We start from the raw sequence: 26,545 nt of genomic DNA on the forward strand, positions 1-26,545 counted from the left end.
GTCGGATGCTGTAACCGTTAGACCACCAAAGCAGTGATAATGGGGATACATATAGATGCCTGCCCAAAACATGTTGATCCAGGCTGAATATTTTGTTTTCTGTAGTATGTGACGTTGCTGTATAGCTGTACTTGTAAAGCAAAGAGATTTCACCTACAGGCACTTCAACATACCAGCAGAAAATGGTGTATTTTGTTGAGTTAGAAACCAACTTAGGACATAAAATCACTCCTTTTGGATATTTTTTGTGTGCGTTAGACATGAGTTTTAAAACATTTACGAAATGGTTACCTATGGTCGAGGAATGTGGTATTTCGAGAATTGGTAACTTCATCATTAAAAACTAAATTAAAACTTTTTATGATTGATTTAATGTGGTGTTAAAAATACGTGGTTATTTAAAAGTGAGTGTGAAGACTTGGTTTTATTGATTTTTGTATTCACACGACAAGTATAAATATGTCAACGAGACCTGCAGGCATATGAAATGTATAATGAATGTAAATTAGATAATCTGATATGCTGGCGGGATTGACGCTCAATGAGCTTGTTCTCTCCCAGGGTAAATAGAATGTGGGGATGAGATACATGTTTTAGGCTGTTGTTAACCAATAGGAGAACAGGCACATATACCCATGCACATTCACAAAAGGAGGGGCTCTGTGGCTGAAGGGGTTAGCACCCCAGCGCAGTACAGTGACCCAGGAGCCTCTCACCAATGCGGTCAATGTGACTTCAAGTTCAGCTCATCCTGGGTTCCTCTCCACCCATACATGGGAAGGTTTGCCAGCAACGTGCAGATAGTCATGGGTTGCCCCCGGGCTTTGCCCAGTTTCCTCCCACCATAATGCTGGCTGCCATCGTATAAGTGAAATATTCTTGAGTACGGCGTAACTATAATGTTGTGGGTTGTCTTGGCAGGAAACTGTACTGGGGTGACGGACTCAGAAGCGCCCTCTATGTGTCACAGCTGAACGGGACCAGTCGTAAAACGCTGCTACGAGGGGGAATTTTGTCCCGCCCTCGAGCAGTTGTTGTGGATCCTGCCTCAGGGTAAGATTTGTCATAAGATGTGAAAAATATCAGGTCAAGTTTAATATTACCTTCGGGGTTGAGTTTTGAATTGGAAGTACCTGAATAGTTTGAGTCAGTTAGTTGTCACAGTTATCTACCCTTAATTACAAATTGCGAAAAAACAAAAAACAAAAAAAAAATGCTAGGCTGGCCCCAAGTAGTTAGTTAACTAGCTATCTGCGGTGACTTAGTAGCAAAACTTAAACCTTCAAGACCGTTAATAATTCAGTGGTAAATGTGTAGAAAACTTTTCACCTGTGTAGGTTCCACTGCACCTTTACAAAGCTATCATTTAAATAACATTGTAACTCGTTAATAACGTGATTGGCTAGAAGATTTGCCGCTCCCTTAAATCTTCAGCAAATCGGACCATGCACACAGTGCATGTTTTGGCATATTACAGGCATGCTACCTGATCTAGACAGGTTGTTATATCGTTTCTGTAAAATACATATGTACCTCAAACAATACATTTACTCATGAAAACCTAATGAATTCTGTTTTGAAATTGCATCAAAAGCTGTACTTTACTGGTTGAATTTGTTGAAGATTTAGGGTATATGTCTCTCATCAAAAAATATTGGAATATAAATTTATTATCCGGCAAGCTATGTTCTCAGCTAATGTTACTGTTTATTTTTATTTCACATATTTATGGTTTTTGATGTTCTCATTTCGCTGTTCAGCTACGCTTACTTTTCGGACTGGGGATCCCGTGCCTTTATCGGCAGGATTGGTATGGACGGCTCAAATGCTACAAAGATCATTACGGACAAGATGGTTTGGCCCAATGCCCTAACCATAGATCACGACACCCAGAGGGTGTGGTGGGCAGATGCTCACCTGGATTACATTGAGTAAGACTCTATCACAGTAGTATTTATTCATTTGTTTGATGGGTGTTATGTGCCATACTCAAGAGTACTTCACTTACACAATTGTTGCCAGAGCAATGAACACTCTCCCAGAAAGTAGTTTGATTTATTTTTGTACAATCTTTCAAACCAAGTAAAATGAATAACAGGTGAAATTTGAACAACACGACACAAAAATACTTTAGCTATGATGATTAAATCAACTTAATAGCATACAATAGCTTTAAAGAACATTGCGCAAGACCATGAATACATGTACGTAAAAGACTTACAGCATACAGAAAACTGAAAAACCATGAGGGCTAAATAACCTTGAGGACTGAAAACCACAAGGACTGAAAACCACGAGGACTGAAAAACCACGAGGACTGAAAACCACGCAGACTGAAAAACCATGAGGGCTGAATAACCACGAGGACTGAAAAACCATGAGGGCTAAATAACCATGAGGACTGAAAAACCACGAGGGCTAAATAACCATGGGGACTGAAAAACCTTTAGGGCTAAATAACCATGAGGGCTGAAAAACCACGAGAAGAGAAAAACCACAAGGACTGGAAAACCACGAGGACTGAATAACCATGAGGACTGAAAAACCGTGTGGACTGAAAAACCACGAGAGCTAAATAACCATGAGGACTGAAAAACCACGAGGGTTAAATAACCATGAGGACTGAAAAACCACAAGGGCTAAATAACCATGAGGACTGAAAAACCACGAGAAGTGAAAAACCACAACGACTGGAAAACCACAAGGACTAAAAACCACAAGGACTGAAAACCACGAGGACTGAATAACCATGAGGACTGAAAAAACGTGTGGACTGAAAAACCATGAGGAATGAATAACCATGAGGACTGAAAAACCACGAGGACTGAAAAACCACAAGGACTGAAAAACCACCAGGACTGAAAACCACCAGGACTGAATAATCATGAGGACTGAATAACCATGAGGACTGAAAAACCGTGTGGACTGAATAACCACGAGGACTGAAAAACCACAAGGGCTAAATAACCATGAGGACTGAAAAACCACGAGGGCTAAATAACCATGGGGACTGAAAAACTATGAGGGCTAAATAACCATGAGGGCTGAAAAACCACGAGAAGAGAAAAACCACAAGGACTGGAAAACCACGAGGACTGAATAACCATGAGGACTGAAAAACCGTTTGGACTGAAAAACCACGAGAGCTAAATAACCATGAGGACTGAAAAACCACGAGGGTTAAATAACTATGAGGACTGAAAAACCACAAGGGCTAAATAACCATGAGGACTGAAAAACCACGAGAAGTGAAAAACCACAAGGACTGGAAAACCACAAGGACTAAAAACCACAAGGACTGAAAACCATGAGGACTGAATAACCATGAGGACTGAAAAACTGTGTGGACTGAAAAACCATGAGGACTGAATAACCATGAGGACTGAAAAACCACGAGGACTGAAAAACCACAAGGACTGGAAAACCACGAGGACTGAATAATCATGAGGACTGAATAACCATGAGAACTGAAAAACCGTGTGGACTGAATAACCACGCGGACTGAATAACCACAATGACTGGAAAACCATCAGGACTGAAAACCACGAGGACTGAATAACCACGAGGACTAAATATCCATGAGGACTGAAAAACATGACTGAAAAACCACGAGGACTGAAAAACATAACTGAAAAACCACGAGGACTGAAAAACCACGAGGACTGAAAAACCACGAGGACAAGACGGCATGCTAAAATGAAATAGGGAGTTTCGAGTGTGAGCCCTTTTGTCGTTACAGGTTTAAACAATCCAACTGTTATCATTTTACTTTAGAAAAACTTTGAGCATCTTTTGATGACATTGATTTACCACTATCCTGTCTCACCATGTTGCACTGGCACAAATGATGGGATCTTTTCAAGTTTACAAAAGTTCAGCTTCACTTTAGTGTTTTCTGTGCCTTTAAAACATATATTAATTTTTACAAGACAGAATATAATGGGATTGTATTAGGAACATGTCTGTAAAAATAGTAATATACAATAATATAGGAAATATAAAAATTTTTTGGTGAGATGTGCAAATGTGGACGGCTCCAACATACATGGCATTGTGTCTCCTCTACACAAAAGTCTCACCAGCTTTGGCTTTGTGTACCAGGGAGATGTTCTTGGTTAAGACGTAAAACTGTTCCCTCAGCTGAATATTAAAATATAATAATTTTCTTGTCCAGATTTGCGAATGTCGATGGCTCCAACAGACACATGGTTCTGGAAAACACAGTACCCCATCCGTTCGCAATCACGGTGTTCGAGGAATGGATGTACTGGACAGACTGGAATCACATGACCGTGGAGAGAGCCAATAGATTTACAGGGGCCAATCACAGCATCCTGTACAACGTCACACATCGACCGTATGACATCCACATCTACCATCCGCTGATGCAGAGAGGACGTAAGCAAATTGTGGCATTATTAGGTCCCTCGATGACTCATACCCTTAAAGAGACTGTTCCGTAGAATGATTGTAAAGAAATCAGGGTAGTTAATTGTGACTGAATTTTTTTGCAGTGACCAACTTTAATATGCTCTTTCAGTATTTTGTTTTTCCTTCATGATTTATAAGCATTGACACATATGGATGCAGAAAGCCACTTGGTAAAGTTTGTGCAAAATGGACGCTTTCATTACTTTATCTTCCATTCTCAGTTGACATGCATATTTCAGAAAAGTGTGGTTTTCTAGCTAGATCGTCATTAAATACTGATAATTAAACCCACAAACATGCAGAGTATTTTATTGTTACTGTAACTTCAGTTAGAATTTGTACTTGAAGATAGAATACTGCTTATTGTTGTCAATACTGAAGAGTTTTCCAAGATGTAGATTGTTAAAGTGTCAGAAAAAAACTGAACTAAGCCTCCAGGATGAAACCGCTAAAATTAATATTTTTATATTTGCCTCTAAGAATGCACTGAGAATTTTTGGTACGAATTATGATGACAAATACTGCGTTTTTTAATTGGTTTTTTTTTTTGTGTTGAGTCAAATAATGCTGCGGTAAAGTATGACGTCAATCTTGTTCTTGGTGTTGGCAGTACCAAATCCCTGTGGCGTGAACAATGGGGGTTGTTCCCACCTGTGCCTCATTGCCCCTGGTGGAATGACGTATACCTGCGCCTGTCCGGACTACTTCATCATTGCCCCTGATCAGAGTACCTGTATAGCTAATTGCTCTCAGAGCCAGTTCAGGTGTGGCGTAACTGATGACAGGTGTATACCTGATGTTTGGAAGTGTGACGGTGACGAAGATTGCAAGGATGGATCAGACGAACCTGATGATTGTCGTATGTATGCTTCATCAGCGCGCTATTTTCAGGTTGTTGTTGTTGTCGTGGACAAGTGGCTCAAGCTGTTACTGTAATTCTTCAACCTTTTTAGATGTTTACAAGCTAGGTGTTTATTCAAGCATATTCTGAAGGCATTATTCTGTGTAGACTGATAACAATACATTTTTAAAAATGTGAATAAATGACACTGAAAATTGCTCTTTCCAATGCGAAAAGGTTGAGGAATTAGGGTAAAGCACTGATGACCTATCTTTCCCTAAATACATTTTGTATATTACTTTGTGTACGATCACCAGCATGCTAGGTCTGAGGTAAATATTTTGATCACGTGATGTCTCTCATCTGCTCATTTCTTTCTTGCACTGAGAATTGGCAGGCCAGGTATGGAATTAAATACAGTCACCTTATTGTCCCGAGGCCCTGCAGTTGATACATCAGGTGCACCTCCCACCTCAGGACTTGCAGTTGATACAGCAGGTGCACCTCCCACCTCATTGTCCCGAGGACCTGCAGTTGATACAGCAGGTGCACCTACCACCACAGGACTTGCAGTTGATACAGCAGGTGCACCTCCCACCTCATTGCCCGAGGTCTTGCAGTTGATACAGCAGGTGCACCTCCCACCTCATTGTCCTGAGGACCTGCAGTTGATACAGCAGGTGCACCTCCCACCTCATTGTCCTGAGGACCTGCAGTTGATACAGCAGGAGCACCGCCCACCTCAGGACTTGCAGTTGATACAGCAGGTGAACCTCCCACATCATTGTCCTGAAGACTTGCAGTTGATACAGCAGGTGCACCTCCCACATCATTGTCCTGGGGACTTGAAGTTGATACAGCAGATGCACCTCCTACCTCATTGCCCCGAGGACTTGCAGTTGATACAGCAGGTGCACCTCCCACCTCATTGCCCGAGGACTTGCAGTTGATACAGCAGGTGCACCTCCCACCTCATTGCCCCAAGGACCTGCAGTTGATACCTCCCACTGAAGCTCTACCCAAAATGGACTAGGTTCATGTCAGGCTGTTTCACCGATTTGAGTTATATCGTGTGTAACTTACAGCTAACGTAAGCCTAATGGAGATCACAACCTGACAGCTAATGTAGGCCTAATGGAGATCACAACCTGACAGCTAACGTAGGCCTAATGGAGACCACAACTTGACAGCTAACGTAGGCCTAACGGAGACCACAACCTGACAGCTAACACAGGCCTAATGGAGACCACAACCTGACAGCTAACGTAGGCCTAATGGAGACCACAACCTGACAGCTAACGTAGGCCTTATGGAGACCACAACCTGACAGCTAATGTAGGCCTTATGGAGACCACAACCTGACAGCTAACGTAGGCCTTATGGAGACCACAACCTGACAGCTAACGTAGGCCTTATGGAGACCACAACCTGACAGCTAACGTAGGCCTAATGCTGGTATAAACACATATTAACATGTCTCAGAGTTATTACCTTGAGTCCCGTCCCTTGGCCAGACTCGTGGTATTGACTGTGACACAAGTTAATATGTGTATAATGTACTACATGCTCAACAAATCTCCTGTAATCTCCAAAATAAATTCTGAAGGTGAGCAGGTCATGGGGAGGCTTTGTTTGTAGAAACATCAAGTTTTCTATTTACAGCAGTGCGTCATTGCCCCAGGGGTCAGTTCCAGTGTGAGAACCTCAACTGTACATACTCGTTCAACGTGTGCAACCTGAACGATGACTGTGGTGACGGTTCAGATGAACGAGACTGCGAGCTGCGACAGTGTGAACCATGGCAGTTCAAGTGTGCCAATCACAAGTGTGTGCCACGTGGTTGGATGTGCGATAGTGAAGATGACTGTGGGGATAACAGCGATGAACCTGCAACGTGTGGTTAGTATAGCGGAGGCAGTGGGATGGGGGGGGGGGGGGTGTTGCAGAGGGGGAGGGCAGGGTGATGAAGGGAATCAAGACCATGGTTTTATTTGAAATTTCGTAAAATTTATAATTACGTAAAATTTGTAATGTATTTTTTGACCAATGATGTTAAAAGTTTGAAGGCTTGACTGGACAAGCATGTCCTGATTTTAACTTGATGGGTTGTAGATTACTACGCCTCATTTTAAGTTTCACATTTTGCTTAAAACGCAAGTTTTGTTTTATGGTATTGGCCCTACTTTGACCCACAAACTAGCATGATACTGAAGTTTTATATTTTAGCTTTTTAGCTAAACTCAGGTGTGGAGCGTAAGTCTAGTTGTAAATAATTCATTTTCATCTGTTGTAAAATGGTGAAGTAAAGATTCTCTGTGCTAAGCCTAAATCAGCATTATTGTGATACTGGTGCCAGAGTATGTTCACAGCTTTGATGTTCGGACAACGACTTCTCTTTGTTTCTTTTTGTGGTGACGTGTTTAAGAGACCTCATTGCTTGATGTCTTCTCTGATCAGTGGGACTGTGACCATGTGTGTGTGGGTTTTTGTCAGTTATCCAGCATGGTCAGATGGTCTGATCAATGGGACTGGACGTTTTGATGTAGCTGTGACTGTGTGTCTGTGGGTTTTAGTCAGTTATCCAGCGTGGTCAGATGGTCTGATCAGTAGGATTGGAAGTTTTGATGTAGCTGTGACCATGTGTGTGTGGGTTTTTGTCAGTTATCCAGCATGTTCAGATGGTCTGATCAATGGGACTGGAAGTTTTATTGTAGCTGTGACCATGTGTGTCTGTGGGTCTTTGTCAGTTATCCAGCATGGTCAGATGGTCTGATCAGTGGGACTGGAAGTTTTGATGTAGCCGTGACCATGTTTATGTGGGTTTTAGTCAGTTATCCAGCATGGTCAGATGGTCTGATCAATGGGACTGGAAGTTTTGATGTAGCTGTGACCATGTGTGTGTGGGTTTTGGTTAGTTATCCAGCATGATCAGATGGTCTGATCAGTGGGACTGGAAGTTTTGATGTAGCTGTGACTGTCTGTGTGGGTTTTTGTCAGTTATCCAGCATGGTCAGATGGTCTGATCAATGGGACTGGAAGTTTTGATGTAGCTGTGACCATGTGTGTGGGGGTTTTTGTCAGTTATCCAGCATGGTCAGATTGTCTGATCAGTGGGACTGGAAGTTTTGATGTAGCTGTGACCATGTGTGTGGGGTTTTTGTCAGTTATCCAGCATGGTCAGATGGTCTGATCAGTGGGACTGGAAGTTTTGATGTAGCTGTGCCCATGTGTGTGTGGGTTTTTGTCAGTTATCCAGCATGGTCAGATGGTCTGATCAATGGGACTGGAAGTTTTGATGTAACTATGACCATGTGTGGGTGGGTTTTTGTCAGTTATCCAGCATGGTCAGATTGTCTGATCAGTGGGACTGGACGTTTTGATGTAGCTGTGACTGTGTGGGTTTTTGTCAATTATCCAGCATGGTCAGATGGTCTGATGAATGGGACTGGAAGTTTTGATGTAGCTGTGACCATGTGTCTGTGGGTTTTTGTCAGTTATCCAGCATGGTCAGATGGTCTGATCAGTGGGACTGGAAGTTTTGATGTAGCTGTGACTATGTGTGTGGGGGTTTTTGTCAGTTGTCCAGCATGGTCAGATGGTCTGATCAATGGGACTGGAAGTTTTGATGTAGCTGTGGCTGTGTGTGTGGGTTTTTGTCAGTTATCCAGCATGGTCAGATTGTCTGATCAGTGGGACTGGAAGTTTTGATGTAGCTGTGACCATGTGTGTGTGGGTTTTTGTCAGTTATCCAGCATGATCAGATGGTCTGATTAGTGGGACTGGAAGTTTTGATGTAGCTGTGCCCATGTGTGTGTGTGTTTTTGTCAGTTATCCAGCATGGTCAGATTGTCTGATCAGTGGGACTGGAAGTTTTGATGTAGCTGTGACTGTGTGTGTGTGGGTTTTTGTCAGTTATCCAGCATGGTCAGATGGTCTGATCAGTGGGACTGGAAGTTTTGATGTAGCTGTGACTGTGTGTGTGGGGGTTTTTGTCAGTTATCCAGCATGATCAGATGGTCTGATCAGTGGGACTGGAAGTTTTGATGTAGCTGTGATCATGTGTTTGTGGGTTTTGTCTGTTATCCAGCATGATCAGATGGTCTGATTAGTGGGACTGGAAGTTTTGCTGTAGCTGTGACTGTGTGTGTGGGTTTTTGTCAGTTATCCAGCATGGTCAGATGGTCTGATCAATGGGACTGGAAGTTTTGATGTAGCTGTGACCATGTTTATGTGGGTTTTTGTCAGTTATCCAGCATGGTCAGATGGTCTGATCAGTGGGACTGGAAGTTTTGATGTAGCTGTGACCATGTGTGTGGGGGTTTTTGTCAGTTATCCAGCATGGTCAGATGGTCTGATCAGTGGGACTGGAAGTTTTGATGTAGCTGTGACCATGTGTGTGGGGTTTTTGTCAGTTATCCAGCATGGTCAGATGGTCTGATCAGTGGGACTAGAAGTTTTGCTGTAGCTGTGACTGTGTGTGTGGGTTTTTGTCAGTTATCCAGCATGGTCAGATTGTCTGATCAGTGGGACTGGAAGTTTTGATGTAGCTGTGACCATGTGTATGTGGGTTTTTGTCAGTTATCCAGCATGATCAGATGGTCTGATCAGTGGGACTGGAAGTTTTGATGTAGCTGTGACTATGTGTGTGGGGGGTTTTTGTCAATTATCCAGCATGGTCAGATGGTCTGATCAGTGGGACTGGAAGTTTTGATGTAGCTGTGACCATGTGTGTGGGGGTTTTTGTCAGTTATACAGCATGGCCAGATGGTCTGATCAGTGGGACTGGAAGTTTTGATGTAGCTGTGCCCATGTGTGTGTGGGTTTTTGTCAGTTATCCAGCATGGTCAGATGGTCTGATCAATGGGACTGGAAGTTTTGATGTAGCTATGACCATGTGTCTGTGGGTTTTTGTCAGTTATCCAGCATGGTCAGATGGTGTACAGTATGTGACATACCCCTGACTATGTTGCTTGTTTTGCTATATTCTGACAGTTCAGTTCATTGTAAGATTTTGTTTTAGAAGATAGAATTATAACTACTGGAAAATTGTAATCTTTTTAGGCCTCTAAAAATGGGTTTTTTAGGGAGGGGGCGGGGTAGGGCTAGTTTTAGGGCAAATACAGTCATTTTTTCAAAATGTTGTGCACTCATAAATTTGACCAAGATATCATATAACAAATTCAAAATGCTCCTAAGTACAATGGAGAGCTCTGGTCAATAATTAAGAATTAAAAACAAATTTTGTGTACATTTTCCTTATTTTGGTCAGTCTGCCAGCAACCTGCGGATGGTCGTGGGTTTCACCATGAGCTCTGCCTGGTTTCCTCACACCATAATGCTGGCCGCCGTCATATAAGTAAAGTAACCTTAAGTACGGCATGAAACACCAATTAAATAAATAAATAAATGAATATTTTGGTCATGTGTTCCAGCTAATCGCACATGTGGCGCACAGGAATTTGCATGTCGCAATGGACGTTGTATCCCACAGACGTGGAAATGCGATGTGGACGATGATTGTGGAGACAACTCTGATGAAGATTCGAGTCTTAATTGTGGTAAGCAGTGATCGGACTGGCTTCATGTATGTCTGTCGTGGTCATCTCAAGTTAGCAGGGAGGTCTGTGTGCATGTTGTGTGCAGCTTATGGGTGCGTTGTCCAAGTCCTCCTTGCACGTTAATTAAGATTTGGGCTGCTTTTTAGCTGTATTTGAACTAGATGAACATAATGAGGTTTGAATACCATAAACATTGCTGAAGTGATGGTTGAATACAGTAAAAAACATATCGTTCAAGTAATAATTGAATACACGAAACATTGTGTAAATAAGTGATGCATATAGCTGTATTACTTAAATCTTGTTCAGGGGATATCTGCACATGTGTGCAAGACACATTGTTCAAGTGATAGATGCATATGCCTAAATTATGTTCAGGTGATAGCTGTACATGTGTGTAAGACACATTGTTCAAGTGGTAGATGTATTGCTTAAATCTTGTTCAGGTGATAGATGTACAGTACACATGGTTCGAGTGATAAAGAGTATGGAGTAAAACATAAATCAAATAAATATATAAATCAAGAGAAAAGTTACATTGGTTGGAATGGCCAATTTCATGGCTTCACAAACTGTGTAATTTTACCATTGTACACAGAGTAATGCCTTCAGCATATGCTTGAATAAACACTTCACAAACATGCAAAAAGGTTGAAGAATTACAGTAAACAGTGTTCAGGTTATAACAAATACAATAAACAATCTGCTCCTGAGTTCACACGCACAAACCTAATTGCTATGATAAATAAATCAATCTGTCAATCAGTCAGTCAGTCAGTCAGTAAATCAGTATTTGATCACAGGAACTCAGACCTGTGCAGAAGGCTGGTGGCATTGCCAAGGTAACTACCGCTGTGTCCCCGCCTGGGCGCTCTGTGATGGTGCTGATGATTGCCGGGACAACTCCGATGAAGCTCAAGAAAACTGCCCGAGTTGTCACCCGACGGGAGATTTCACCTGTGCCAACAAACGCTGCATCCCCAGAAGGTGGCTGTGTGACTTTGATGACAACTGCGGCGATAATTCTGACGAAAACCCTGTTATTTGTGGTGAGATTTTTCATTTAATCTATTATGTAATTATTGATTTTAATCAAGTTTAATGCTGTACTGAAGAATTTTTGACTTACACCAAGCTGCTTTTCCAAATCACATTTTGAATTTTTTTTTTCGATTTTAGAGCTTATGTTAGGGCTATATAGTTTTTGCCATCTTCTCAAATCTTGTATGAAGAGAGATTTGTCAAGATTTCATTTGTAAACACAAAGGTGCAAGCTAGGTGACAAGGTTTATAATTTGCAACTCCAGACAACTCAGGTTATTTTTTGTATTTCACGGGTGAGCTGACATTGATAAAATCCAAAAATGGAATGAAAACAACATTGACAGTTCAAAGTTTTTTTTTCTGTTGATGATTTTCATGTTTTTCATTGCTTTCAGATCGCATAAATACATATTTAACAGGAAGAATTGCTGAAGCAGTCCACAATTCACACAAATTAAATGATGATTCGTCAGATTTATTTATTAACCCTCCTCTGACATTAAATAATGATTCCTTCTGCTCGTAGAACAAAAATTTTAATTGGTTAGGCCTAAGGTCAGAAATGTCTAATTAAACCTACTAGTATTCTCCTGATAGTTACGAGGATTACATTGGCTATCATTCCAGTCCAAACCGGATACTAATTCTTCATATTTAAAATCACAAATATAAAAAAATTATAATGCTTAGGAAACTTTGATAATACAAAATCAAGATGGTGTCACCAGTTCTCAGTCAGGATATTTAAAATATTCAAGTCATTCAACCAGCAACATAACCAGTGCAATTTTAATTTTAATGATTGCAGCTTACACTAATTCTTCAGCATTTTCAACTACCTTTGCAACCAATCTTTTGAAATGTTCTGAGAGAACTACGAGGTATGGAGAAATAATTTGCACAGTTTTATGAAACTTGCATCTTTATTGACTCAAACAAATCATTTTAGTATAATTTTCTTAATAATTGTATGCATAAATCCCACTGAAAAAATTAAAGTGCTCTGGTCAAAAAGAGGTCGGTTTACGGTATATTCATAATACACATGTGCAAAGTTTATTGACTTCAGGCTGAGTTTAGCTCTACTGCCAAAAAAGAAAAGTTTTCGGTATAATTCAGTTTAAGTCCTGTGTAATTTTTCAGCAAACCTTTACCGAAACTGTTCTGAATCGGAGTATCGATGTGACAACCAGAAATGTATCCCCGACAAGTGGCGTTGTGACCACGACAACGATTGTGGTGATAGCTCAGATGAGAAGAGTGATTACTGTAAAGGTAGGTTGTCTCCCCTTGTGTTAGTTAAACAAAAGCAGAACGGACAGCACAGGACATGGGGCCGCTTAAATATGCAAAAGGATCTTAAGTCTAGAACTTGATTGTAAGTCATTTAGATCATGATCAAAACCCTAACCTAAATCTGACATCTTCTTGAATGAAGGGATTGTAAGCTAAGATAGTTGTAATTTCACACAATCTGGTCAACCCTGTTGACATGGTGAAGGAAATGGATTTATCATACTTCTGCCACGTCTGTAAGAAACAAATGATAACTTTGGGCCCGTCTGTCGATAAATCCTTTTTTCTGTCCAGCATTTCCGTGCAATAATTCCAAGATTTCTATCAGATTTTGTCTGGAGGTTCATTTTGTTAAATCTTCATTCATAAAGAACATAATCCAGCCAGACCCCTGCAACAGGCTTTGCAATAAGCACTACTTCAAGTAGTGTCTGATTTTAATGTTTGTGTGGTATGCATAAAAGCTCAGAGATCAGTTTTGAAAATGAATTTCACAAAATAAAATGATTTTGGATGGTTTTGATTCTGTTTGGCCATTGCTCTCTGTCCGTTTTGGCTGATGGCTTGAATGCAAATGTTTCTTCACATAAATTGATTCTGACTGGTCATTGCTACTGTGAGTTCAGTCCAGCTCATGCTTTCTTCCTTCCCGGTCATACGTGTGAATATCTGCCATCAACTTGCGGATGATCGTGGGTTTCTGCCGGGCTCTGCCTGTTTTCCTACCACCATCTTGCTGGCTGCCATTGTATATGTCAAATATATGTGAGTCTTGAGTATGGCGTAAAACACCAATCAAATAAATGAATAAATAAATAAATACATGTAGTTTGTGATTCTAAATTTAGATCAGCACCAGTGCCAGTCAGACCAGTTCCAATGTCAGAGTGGACACTGCATCAGCAAGAAGAATCTCTGTGATGGCTGGAGGGACTGTCAAGACAGTTCTGATGAGTTAGACTGTCCAACGCGCTTCCCTGGGGGCCGATACTGCCCCGCTAACAAGTTTGAGTGTGGCAATAAGGTATGTGTGATCGGGAAAGGCAGGTCGGTCTGCCTGCCTGTCTGTCTGTCAGTCAGTTTGTCTGTCTTCCTGTCTGTCTGTCTGCCTGTCTGTCTTTCGGCCTGTGTGTCTGTCGGTCAGTTTGTCTGTCTGCCTCTCTGTTTGTCTGCCTGTCTCCCTGTCACCCTGTCTGTCTTTGTCTAAAGGTCTCTTTTGACCAGTTAAGTGAAGAGTTGTCTTTTTAGTTAAAATCACAGATTGAAAGACTTTGAGGAACTGAGCTCTGAGTGTTGTTGTAGCAGTTGGTGTCATTCTGTCTGTCCATCTGTCGGTCCTGCCTGTCAGTCTGTCCAGTTCCTTGTAGATCCTGTATATATATATATATATAAATATATATATATGTTTGTCACAGTTGTACTGCGCTTCTCCTTAGTCATGAGGAAGGACCCAGTTCCTTAACTTCCAGTGACCTTGGTCTATTTCTTCAAGGTCGTTCAGGTAGATCTTCCCATTCACTTCTACGTTCATAATACTTTCTACTCGCGTGTACATGCGTATGTATTTACTCAGTTGTGCTTTTAATACACGTGGGAAATGAGATTGATCACACCTGTCAAATGTCACAGCAAACATGCGCTATGTTTTAACAGTCACATGCAACAGGTAAAAGGATTTATGTCATTTACTGATGCTGTGTGTATTTGAAAACATGCTTACATGTGTTTGTTTGGCCTGTTACGCTCTCAGCTGTGTATTCCGAGAGAATGGCGCTGTGATGGGGACACCGACTGCGAAGATGGCTCAGACGAAAGACCTGCGGTTTGTCAGGAGATTGACTGCCCCGAAGAAACACGCTTCCGCTGCGACAACTTTAAGTGTATTCCAAGATGGCGTCTGTGTGACAAAGTGGACAACTGTGGAGATGGCTCTGATGAAAATAACCATGATTTGTGTAAGATTTAAATAGCTTGTGCTTGAGGGAGAAAGGAGATTCTTTATGTGTTAAGAAGTTTCTAGGAAATGTTCTGGGGCAAGAAAATTGACATTTGAGGTGAAGAAATTATATGGAGATATTACTGAACGTGGAGTAAAACACCAATCTATCAATCAGTCAAATAATATTTTATTGCTATTTCTGGAAACATTGTCTCAGAATCTTTAAAAAATCCTAAATATTGCAACTTAGTAGGTTTATAAAATATTTATTATGTTTAAAAAAAAAGCTCTTTCAAAATACATGTATGTCAAATAATTTTATTTATTTATGTGTTGTTTTTGTTTTGTTTTTTTTGACTTCACATCTGCTTTTGAAAAATGGAAGCATCCCTAAGGCGTGATTCATTTGCATTGTTTTCATTTTACTGGTATTGTTTGCTTTGAAGAATTTATTGCCTGAAAATCTGAATTTGGAGTCTGGAATATCCTGGAAAATATGAATTTGGAGTCTGGAATAGCCTGGAAAATATACATTTTTAAAGTGTATGAACACTTGCATGTTGAAACAGGGAATCTTCTGATATGTTTTTTTAACAATGTTACAAAAAGGATAATTCTTTTTTACAAATTGTTTATCCTTCATCTAAGTGTTAATCAATCAAATTAAAAAACTGACAATTAATCAAAAAGAAAACAAATTGTGATTTCAGGCTTACCTCCCCTTAGAGAGTGTACAGTTAACGAATATAAGTGTCTGAACAATCAGTGTGTGGCCACCAACAAAGTTTGTGATGAAGTGGATGACTGTGGAGACAGCTCTGATGAAAATGGATGCCGTAAGTACAAGTACCTGGATAACTAAGGGTCGGGACATGGTTAAGGTGCTTGCCTTTCAGTGACTAGATCCTATGAGGTGTGGGTTCAAACCCAGCCATGGATAGAAAATTTGCAGGTGTAGCCCATTGATACAACCAACTGAGTTATACAACTGAGTTATCCTCCCTTAATAGACAAAATCCTGATGGTGCTATTCCTTTCTGAGCCTTGTTTCCCATTGTGGCCTACTAATCAAAAGGCTTTAGCCTGCACAGGTTTGTGGGTTTGAAAATACCTATGACCAAAGACTTGTGGGAAATCTCGGAAATTGAAGATGACCACCAATATACCACAAGCCTACTATTCTGTATTTTCGTAATTCTTAGGTTATTTTCACTTTTCAGTGATTTAGGTATCTGTCTTTTAATTCAATATTAAAGTATTTACTTTGCCAGTTTCTCAATGCAGCTACCATTAGCAGGTAATTGTGGTCATGAAACAATGCCACTGAGATCGCAGGTTCAAATCCAGCTCTGGCATATTTGGAAGCAGATTTTAAGTTTTTGACGTATTGTACCTAGTTATGGGTGGTAGTTCACTCCAATTTTCCCACACACCTGAATTTGGATATACCGATTTATATGTAGGCCTGACTCAAATAACTTGTTTGAGTGACATTTAGAGGTTGGAATGAAAGTACAGCAAGTAAGGCATTCTTATGGATATACAACTTCTTGGTTTATTAACACGATGTTTCCATGTAGTTACTAACATTGTTGAAACTCTGCATTTCAACAGAAATGTTAGGTGGTTGCTGGATTTCAGATATTTCTTCTTTAAGTAGTTTAAGCAGTTGATGTCCACGATTCCCACATCTCCATTGTGATGGCAAATAGCTTGTTTGAGTGACGTTTAGAAGTTGGGATGAAAGTAATCTGAACAAGTCATTCTATTGATATACAACTTCTTGCTTTATTAACTCGACTTTTCAGTGTATTAACTAACATTGTCTCAAATATTTTGAAGTGTGAAAAACACCAATCAAATAAATAAATAATCAATAATTCTGCTATGATTTTCAGATAAGAATGGACCGCGTTCGAGTTGCGTTGAAGAGAATGGCGGTTGTGAACAGAACTGCACAAATCTGCCAGCAGGGGGCTACGTGTGCTCATGTAACCAGGGCTATACCATCTCATTGGACGATAGGAAGTCATGTGACGGTAAGGAAAAAGGACACAGTTCAAACTGAAAGAGGTGAACATGAACATGTGATGATAATTTTGGTTCATTTTGAGCGAAGCCACGGTTTAAGAATACAGTTTGTTAAAGGTGTATGGTCCTCCATATTCCATTGGTTAGCATTCTAGCACAGCAAAATGACTCAAGAGCCTCTCACCCATGTGATTGTTGTGAGTTCAAGTTCAGCTGATGCTGGCCCCCTTTTTTTTAGGTCTGCCAGAAACCACTGCATGTACGCATGGTTGTGCATTTGGGTTTCATCCCATTATAATGCTGGCTACTATTGCATGAACACCAATCAAATAAATAAATATCCACCTTATGCTGGCTTCCTCTTTGGCTGTACATGGGAAGGTCTGCCAGCAACCTGCAGATGGTCATGGATTTCCTCAAGGCCCTGCTGGGTTTCTTCCCACCATAATTCTTTGTGGGCGCCGGAAACATACAATATTCTTAAGTATGGCGAAAACAGCACTGAAATAAATAAGTAAATAAACAAGAATCCAAAAAAAGAATAAATCCTGATGTTATGTTTCAGATGTGGATGAGTGTGCCTCTTGGGGTAACAATTGCCCGCAGCTGTGCCACAACCTGAAGGGCACCCACAAGTGCCAGTGCGCCCCGGGGTTTGTGGATCTGTCACGGCGTGGAGTTAACTGCATGGCTACAGGTATGCTTCGTATTCTGAATTTTTGTCTGGATGCATTTGATTTTCAGTACCATATTTTTTTACTTTTCTTTACATCTGTCTGTGTGGCAGTATTATCCAATCCTCTCTGGAACCCATTTGCATGTGTGATAAACACATAGAGGGCTGTGGCCTAGATAATGTGTCATTGTTACATATGATACGAAGACGTTCACTTTCACTTGTGGCATTAGGTTGCTCATTGTTACATATGATACCAAGACGTTAACTTTCACTTGAATAATAAGCTGTACTTGAATAATTCACTTATACAACAGCAGCTGTTCATTGTTACATTATATGTTGTTCATTTTCTAACCTTCTGATGTAATGTCAAGTTGCTTATTGTTAAATGTTTTTTTTTATTTAACTGAAAATCATCACCGGAGTTGTCAAAAGGGCTATATAGATTTGGGGCAAAAATTTACATTCTGCCAGTGAAATCAGATTTCTGTATTTGTCAGCTGTAGATCAACTTATTGCTTCTCAGTAATGTCAGACTTGTACCTGTGTTATTTATAGTCTTAAAATAGTTCTAATGTTTGATAAACTTATCATGCTTTGTCAGTTTTAGGAACTTTATTACTGATTTTGAATGGCACAGATGAGTCTGATAGTTTGTGAAAGGTTAATTATTTGGACTATTCTTGAATATTAAAATAGCAGGGGCCTCTGGCTGAGGGAGCAGCACGCCAGCACAGCGTAATGACCAAGGTGCCTTCCAGCAGTGTGGTAGCTGTGAGTTCAATTCCAACTCATGCTGGTTTCCCCTCCAGCCCTGTATAGGAAGGTCTGGCTCCAACCGGCGGATGATCATGGGTTTCGCCATGGGCTCTGCTTGGTTTCCTGCCACCACAATGGGTTTCCTCCCACCATAATGGGTGGGAGAAAATAATATAACTTCTGAAATATTCCTGGAGTATGGTGTTAAACACCAATCAAATAAAAACACAAATAAATAATAGATATGCACTGACCTCAGGTATATTCTCTTTACCTAGCTCCCTGTTTTCTGTGTAGGTTTTTCTGCGGCTCTTCTCTTTTCTATGGGCAATGAAATCCGTCAGTACAGAGAACATGGCAAGCAGTACACCAGTGCTGTATCATTTGGCCGGCGCATTCAGGCCATTGACACAGATAATCTGCGCAACTTCCTCTACTGGGTAGACTCTTCAACCAATCAGATCCAGAGGACATACCTGCCTAGCACACCTGACCTGGGCACCGGGGAGCCCCAAGAACTGGAGCTGTCTGCAGTGGGCAGGGTGGAGGATATCGCTATAGACTGGGTGGCCAGGTGAGAATTGCCCCAGAAAACTTATAGACTGTGTGGCCAGGTGTGAATTGCCCCAGAGGGCTTACAGACCAGCCTATAAACTGGTTGGTCAGGTGAGAATTGCCCCAGAGGGCTTATGGGCTGGGTGGCCAGGTGAGAATTGCCCCAGAGGGCATATAGACTGGGTGGCCAGGTGAGAATTGCCCCAGAGGGCTTATAGACTGGGTGGCCAAGTGAGAATTGCCCCAGAGGGCTTATAGACTGGGTGGCCAATTGAGAATTGCCCCAGAGGGCATATAGACTGGTTGGCCGGGTGAGAATTGCCCCAGAGGGCATATAGACTATGTCCCCAGGTGAGAATTGCCCCAGAGGTCTTATACACTGGGTGGCCAGGTGAGAATTGCCCCAGAGGGCTTATAGACTGGTTGGCCAGGTGAAAATTGCCCCAGAGGAAATATAGACTGGGTGGCCAGGTGAGAATGGCCCCAGAGGGCTTATAGACTGGTTGGCCAGGTGAGAATTGCCCCAGAGGGCTTATAGACTGGGTCCCCAGGTGAGAATTGCCCCAGAGGGCATATAGACTGGGAGGCCAATTGAGAATTGCCCCAGAGGGCATATAGACTGGGTGGCCAGGTGAGAATTGCCACAGAGGGCATATAGACTGGGTGGCCAGGTGAGAATTGCCCCAGAGGGCATATAGACTGGGTGGCCAGGTGAGAATTGCCCCAGAGGGCATATAGACTGGGTCCCCAGGTGAGAATTGCCCCAGAGGGCTTATAGACTGGGTCCCCAGATGAGAATTGCCCCAGAGGGCATATAGACTGGGTGGCCAGGTGAGAATTGCCCCAGAGGGCATATAGACTGGGTCCCCAGGTGAGAATTGCCCCAGAGGGCTTATAGACTGGGTCCCCAGATGAGAATTGCCCCAGAGGGCATATAGACTGGTTGGCCAGGTGAGAATTGCCCCAGAGGGCATATAGACTGGGTGGCCAGGTGAGAATTGCCCCAGAGGGCCAGAGGGCATATAGACTGGGTCCCCAGGTGAGAATTGCCCCAGAGAGCATATAGACTGGGTCCCCAGGTGAGAATTGCCCCAGAGGCATATAGACTGGGTGGCCAGGTGAGAATTGAATACTTAAATTAATAAATAAATCAGGTGAGAATTGCACAGAATGTATTTAGAATTGATGAAGTGAAAATAAACTCTGTTTTACATCTGTAGGCCTTTTCAAACTTTAAGAGTTGATGAGATGTTCATAAATTCATCTGGTTGTCACAGATGCTTTGTTTTATGGTGGTTGATGGGATATTAAAATTGTGAATTCAGCACATGATGGCAATTCATATTTATGATATTATATTCCTATCTCAGTTTGCAAGGCATTTCTATCACATATGCCACCAATCATCATGTTTCAGTTTAATAAGTTATGCAGAGACTTTTGTGTTAAAAATTTAAAAAATTTGTGGAGACAAAAATATCATCCTAATTTCCAAAAATTCTGAATTTCAGAAATATATATTGGACTGACTCCCAAAGACGTACAGTTTCCGTGGCAACAGATGATGGGCGCTATATGAAATCTTTGATCATGACAGACCTGACCTCTCCGTACGCCATTGCTTTGAATCCACGATTAGGGTAAGCCAGGTGTCTGTCCTAAGGGCTGAAAATTTATTAAGCTTTGTTCTGAAATGCCAATTGCTTTCTTTCATTCACTGTCAATGGACAGCTAAACTCCACCTTTCCCCACATCACCATGCATAGTCACTGGACATTTAAACTCCACCTTTCCCCACGTCATCATGCACTGTCACTGGATATTTAAACTCCACCTTTCCCCACATGGTCATGCACTGTGAATGGACATCTAAACTCCACCTTTCCCCACATGTCATGCACTGTCACTGGACATTTAAACTCCACCTTTCCCCACGTCGTCATGCACTGTCACTGGACATCTAAACTCCACCTTTCCCCACGTCGTCACTGGACATCTAAACTCCACCTTTCCCCACGTCATCATGCACTGTCACTGGACATTTAAACTCCACCTTTCCCCACGTCATCATGCACTGTCACTGGACATCTAAACTCCACCTTTCCCCACGTCATCATGCACTGTCACTGGACATTTAAACTCCACCTTTCCCCACGTCATCATGCACTGTCACTGGACATCTAAACTCCAACTTTCCCCACATGTCATGCACTGTCACTGGACATCTAAACTCCACCTTTCCCCACATGTCATGCACTGTCACTGGACATCTAAACTCCACCTTTCCCCACGTCGTCATGCACTGTCACTGGACATCTAAACTCCACCTTTCCCCACGTCTTCCTGCACTGTCACTGGATATCTAAACTTCACCTTTCCCCACATGTCATGCACTGTCACTGGACATCCAAACTCCACCTTTCCCCACATGTCATGCACTGTCACTGGACATCTAAACTCCACCTTTCCCCACATGTCATGCACTGTCACTGGACATCTAAACTCCACCTTTCCCCACTTTCTCATGCACTGTCAATGGACATCTAAACTCCACCTTTCCCCACATGTCATGCACTGTCAATGGACATCTAAACTCCACCTTTCCCCACGTCCTCATGCACTGTCACTGGATATTTAAACTCCACCTTTCCTCACGTCCTCATGCACTGTCACTGGATATTTAAACTCCACCATTCCCCACGTCGTCATGCACTGTCACTGGACATCTAAACTCCACCTTTCCCCACGTCGTCATGCACTGTCACTGGACATCTGAACTCCACCTTTCCCAACGTTGTCATGCACTGTCACTGGACATCTAACCTCCACCTTTACCCACGTCATCATGCACTGTCAATGGATATCTAAACTCCACCTTTCCCCACATGGTCATGCACTGTCAATGGACATCTAAACTCCAACTTTCCCCATGTCGTCATGCACTGTCAATGGACATCTAAACTCCACCTTTCCCCACATGGTCATGCACTGTCACTGGACATCTAAACTCTACCTTTCCCCACGTCGTCATGCACAATCACTGGACATCTGAACTCCACCTTTCCCCACGTCGTCATGCACAGTCACTGGACATTTAAACTCCACCTTTCCCCACATGGTCATGCTCTGTCAATGGACATCTAAACTCCACCTTTCCCCACATCATCATGCACAGTCACTGGACATTTAAACTCCACCTTTCCCCACATGGTCATGCACTGTCACTGGACATCTAAACTCCACCTTTCCCCACGTTGTCATGCACTGTCAATGGACATCTAAACTCCACCTTTCCCCATGTTGTCATGCACTGTCACTGGACATCTGAACTCCACCTTTCCCCACGTCGTCATGCACAATCACTGGACATTTAAACTCCACCTTTCCCCACATGGTCATGCACTGTCACTGGACATCTAAACTCCACCTTTCCCCACATCGTCATGCACTGTCAATGGACATCTAAACTCCACCTTTCCCCACATGGTCATGCACTGTCACTGGACATCTAAACTCCACCTTTCCCCACATCATCATGCACAATCACTGGACATTTAAACTCCACCTTTCCCCACATGGTCATGCACTGTTACTGGACATCTAAACTCCACCTTTCCCCACGTTGTCATGCACTGTCAATGGACATCTAAACTCCACCTTTCCCCACATGTCATGCACTGTCACTGGACATTTAAACTCCACCTTTCCCCACTTTCTCATGCACTGTCACTGGACATCTAAACTCCACTTTCCCCCCACGTCATCATGCACTGTTACTGGATATCTAAACTCCACCTTTCCCCACGTCGTCATGCACTGTCACTGGATATCTAACCTCCACCTTTCCCCACGTCGTCATGCACTGTCACTGGACATCTAAACTCCACCTTTCCCCATGTCGTCATGCACAGTCACTGGACACTTAAACTCCACCTTTCCCCACATGGTCATGCACTGTCACTGGACATCTAAACTCCACCTTTCCCCACGTTGTCATGCACTGTCACTGGACATCTAAACTCCACCTTTCCCCACGTTGTCATGCACTGTCACTGGACATCTAAACTCCACCTTTCCCCACGTCGTCATGCACTGTCACTGGACATCTAAACTCCACCTTTCCCCACTTTCTCATGCACTGTCACTGGACATCTAAACTCCACCTTTCCCCACGTCATCATGCACTGTCACTGGACATCTAAACTCCACCTTTCCCCACTTTCTCATGCACTGTCACTGGACATCTAAACTCCACCTTTCCCCACGTCATCATGCACTGTCACTGGACATCTAAACTCCACCTTTCCCCACTTTCTCATGCACTGTCACTGGACATCTAAACTCCACCTTTCCCCACGTCGTCATGCACAGTCACTGGACATCTAAACTCCACCTTTCCCCACGTCGTCATGCACTGTCACTGGACATCTAAACTCCACTTTTCTCTCCACGTCATCATTGCAGCCTGATGTACTGGACAGATGTCAGCAGTGTCTCCCCTAGAATCGAATACTCATGGATGAACGGAGAACAGCGGAAGGTTTTGATTGGATCGCAGTTAGGACGCCCCACAGGTTTGGCCATCGACTACCACATGTACGACAGAGTGTACTGGTGTGACTCGAAAGAAAACAGGATAGAATCCATGAAGTTTGACGGCACGGATAGAGTGGTCATACTGAGTCAAGGTTTGTTTGATATTTGTCAAACAAGTTGTTTGTTTGTGTCACTAAAAATGCCATCTTCACATAACCATGCAGATAATTTCTCTGCACCCCATAGTTCTCACAGAATGTTCCAAAATTTCGGTCACAGAAGTGGTTGGAAAATTAGGGTTAAAATCAAATCAAGGAATGTAGTCGTGATAGATGATGATAGATGATGATAGATGATTCAATATTTTGGGTCTATTTAAACCATTTTAAGGAATCATGTATTGCCTTGGGTCATTTGTTGGTGTTGCGTACTTCATTGTGAAGCTTATCAGTGACAACGGGAAGGGATCGAGGAATTTGCTTTCAAACATGTTCACTTTTTATGTTGTGCTCCAAGATGTTTGGCATCAACCGTCTTAACTTCTTACCAATGCCGTGAATGTGATTTCACCTAAAATTTGGTACCGGTGTGTAAAAATGCACTTTTAAAAGCATATAATGATTCTTTTGATGCCTACATTAAAGTTTTTCTGATGAGATATTAATCACGCCTAACCAAACCAACGCTGTAACAGGCCCTCTAAGGTGGATGAAATAATCATAGTGAAGCAAAATGTTTCACGGGAGAAATGCTAATCTTTAGGTCAAATACACAAATTCTTTCAAACCTGTGACAGGCTACATAGGTAGCTTGTTACAATACCTTGGGAGGGGTCAGGCTGCATAGGTAGCTTGTTACAATACCTTGGGAGGAGACAGGCTGCATAGGTAGCTTGTTACAATACCTTGGGAGGGGACAGGCTGCATAGGTAGCTTGGGAGGGAACAGGCCACATAGGTAGCTTGTTACAATACCTTGGAGAGGACAGGCTACATAGGTAGCTTGTTACAATATCGTGGAGGGGACAGGCTGCATAGGTAGCTTGTTACAATACCTGGGGAGGGGAAAAGCTGCACATGTAGCTTGTTACATTATCACTGATTGGCTCTAGCAGTTTGTAATATTTATGATTGTGATAGTAACAGACTGTAGGCTGCTTCGGTGGCCTAATGATTAGAGCGTTTGCAAAAATCGGATCATGTCATATCAAAGTTTTCCAAAATGGTACTTGCTGTCTCACTTGGAGCTCAGCACCTAGTTGGTAGGGCAAGGAGACAAGACTGTTTTGCCCAGTGTTAGGATAATGTGACTGAGTGTATCAAATTAATTTTGGTGTCCATGGTAACAGGTCTGTATAACCCAATCAGCATGGACGTGTTTGGAGGACATATGTACTGGTTGTCACAAGAGAAGGGACAGCTATGGAAAATGGACAAGTTTGGGAGAGGCGTGAACGTGAGCGTCCAGGCGTACCTGCTGCTGCCGTCAAGCATAAAGGTCTATCAGAAGAACAGATATGATATCTCCAGTAAGTCAGCATTTCTTGTCATGTGGAAGAATTACGTATAAATGTCTAAAAGTTTGATCATATATATTTTCCTGTGAATTGTTTAGTTTTATTTCCGAGCCAATATTGGCCTAGCCGCGGCTCAGGTATTCAAAAGTGTATTAGCCATTAAGCCCTGGTATTGATTTTCATTCATCCTAGTCCAGCAGTAGAAGCTTGACGAAATTCTATTTTTTTAAGCCAAACGTGCGTTTCCTACCTCATCATGATGACGATCACATTAAAGACTGTTCTACATTAGAGTAGAAACTAATACTACATCATAATACATCGTGACATTGTAGACATTGCACTACAATCAATTTTTGACGTGACCATGCCTGGAGGTCCACCTTCACACTAGCCGCACCTCAGGGGAATTAAAACTATGATAGGCTGCTTCTTCATTGGTTTTGTATAGCCTGACCCCTGAGTGTTGTTGTGTTCCTCTGTAAATCACTTGGCCGGCCGGACATGGGAAGGTCTGCCAGCAACCTATGGATGGTCGTAACTTTCCACCCAGCTCTACCCAGTTTACATCCAGCATTATGCTTTCCTCTGTGGTATAAGTCAGTTATTCTTGAGTACAGCGTAACACACCAGTCAAATAGATAAATACATACGTGTAAATAAAGGAACACTTGGAGTCAGGTTTACTTAACTTTTGACATATGTACATCTAAACTTGGGGGAAGAACCCAACATTGTGTGTGACAGTTTTTGTCAAAGTTCATCTACTGACAAACCGGTGGTCAAAATATGTTTGAAAATGTTAAACCGTGTTGTGTTAAGCCTTGAAAGAACACCAAAGGCTCCAGATTATAATAACATTTAGAAAAAAAGCATTCGCACCCGTAGGCTTTGCCAATGTAGTTAACCCTTTCCAGTATGGATTGGAAGTATTCTAAACAACAGCAATTTTCATTTCAGTTAAGAACAGATGTTCCACTGACAAGATGTGCAGCCATTTATGCCTGCTCATCCCTGATGGATCAAAATGTGCATGTCCCGATTACAGTGACTTTGCAGATGAGAACCACTTCCAATGTGATGCCGGTGAGTTCATTATCTTTACAAGGGGTTTATTTGCATATAAATCTTTTTGACATAAAAATTTGAACAATTCATTTTTTTATTATTATTTTTTTTGGGGGGGGGGGGAGGTAATTTTGGGGAAAATTTCTTTTATGATATACTATATTTCACCTAAAGTTTGGTATGTAAAATTGTCCTTTTAGAATCACATTATGCCTCAAAATGATATTTTGATTGAAGCAATCTCTCCACATTCCACAACAAAAAACTGCTGTACTGTAAGGTGAAATGCAGTA

The 26,545-nt window shown here is 42.0% G+C and overlaps 1 protein-coding gene across 1 annotated transcript in view; it reads left to right on the plus strand.

The window, feature by feature from the left end:
- Window positions 1-26,545, plus strand: part of LOC135464358 (low-density lipoprotein receptor-related protein 2-like) — a 148,417-nt gene that overhangs the window by 112,420 nt on the left and 9,452 nt on the right. The window contains exons 62-79 of the mRNA XM_064741783.1: window positions 922-1,053; window positions 1,761-1,931; window positions 4,175-4,398; window positions 5,042-5,290; window positions 6,935-7,171; window positions 10,705-10,830; window positions 11,634-11,879; window positions 13,018-13,149; window positions 14,019-14,194; window positions 14,921-15,125; window positions 15,820-15,945; window positions 17,008-17,148; window positions 17,706-17,837; window positions 18,876-19,152; window positions 20,645-20,773; window positions 23,598-23,821; window positions 25,017-25,196; window positions 26,145-26,270. Of these exons, the coding sequence (XP_064597853.1) occupies window positions 922-1,053; window positions 1,761-1,931; window positions 4,175-4,398; window positions 5,042-5,290; window positions 6,935-7,171; window positions 10,705-10,830; window positions 11,634-11,879; window positions 13,018-13,149; window positions 14,019-14,194; window positions 14,921-15,125; window positions 15,820-15,945; window positions 17,008-17,148; window positions 17,706-17,837; window positions 18,876-19,152; window positions 20,645-20,773; window positions 23,598-23,821; window positions 25,017-25,196; window positions 26,145-26,270 (3,233 nt within the window). The remainder of the gene's footprint in view (window positions 1-921; window positions 1,054-1,760; window positions 1,932-4,174; window positions 4,399-5,041; window positions 5,291-6,934; window positions 7,172-10,704; window positions 10,831-11,633; window positions 11,880-13,017; window positions 13,150-14,018; window positions 14,195-14,920; window positions 15,126-15,819; window positions 15,946-17,007; window positions 17,149-17,705; window positions 17,838-18,875; window positions 19,153-20,644; window positions 20,774-23,597; window positions 23,822-25,016; window positions 25,197-26,144; window positions 26,271-26,545) is intronic.

The sequence above is a fragment of the Liolophura sinensis genome, chromosome 4 (genome assembly GCF_032854445.1).
Source record: "Liolophura sinensis isolate JHLJ2023 chromosome 4, CUHK_Ljap_v2, whole genome shotgun sequence".
NCBI lineage: Eukaryota > Metazoa > Mollusca > Polyplacophora > Chitonida > Chitonidae > Liolophura > Liolophura sinensis.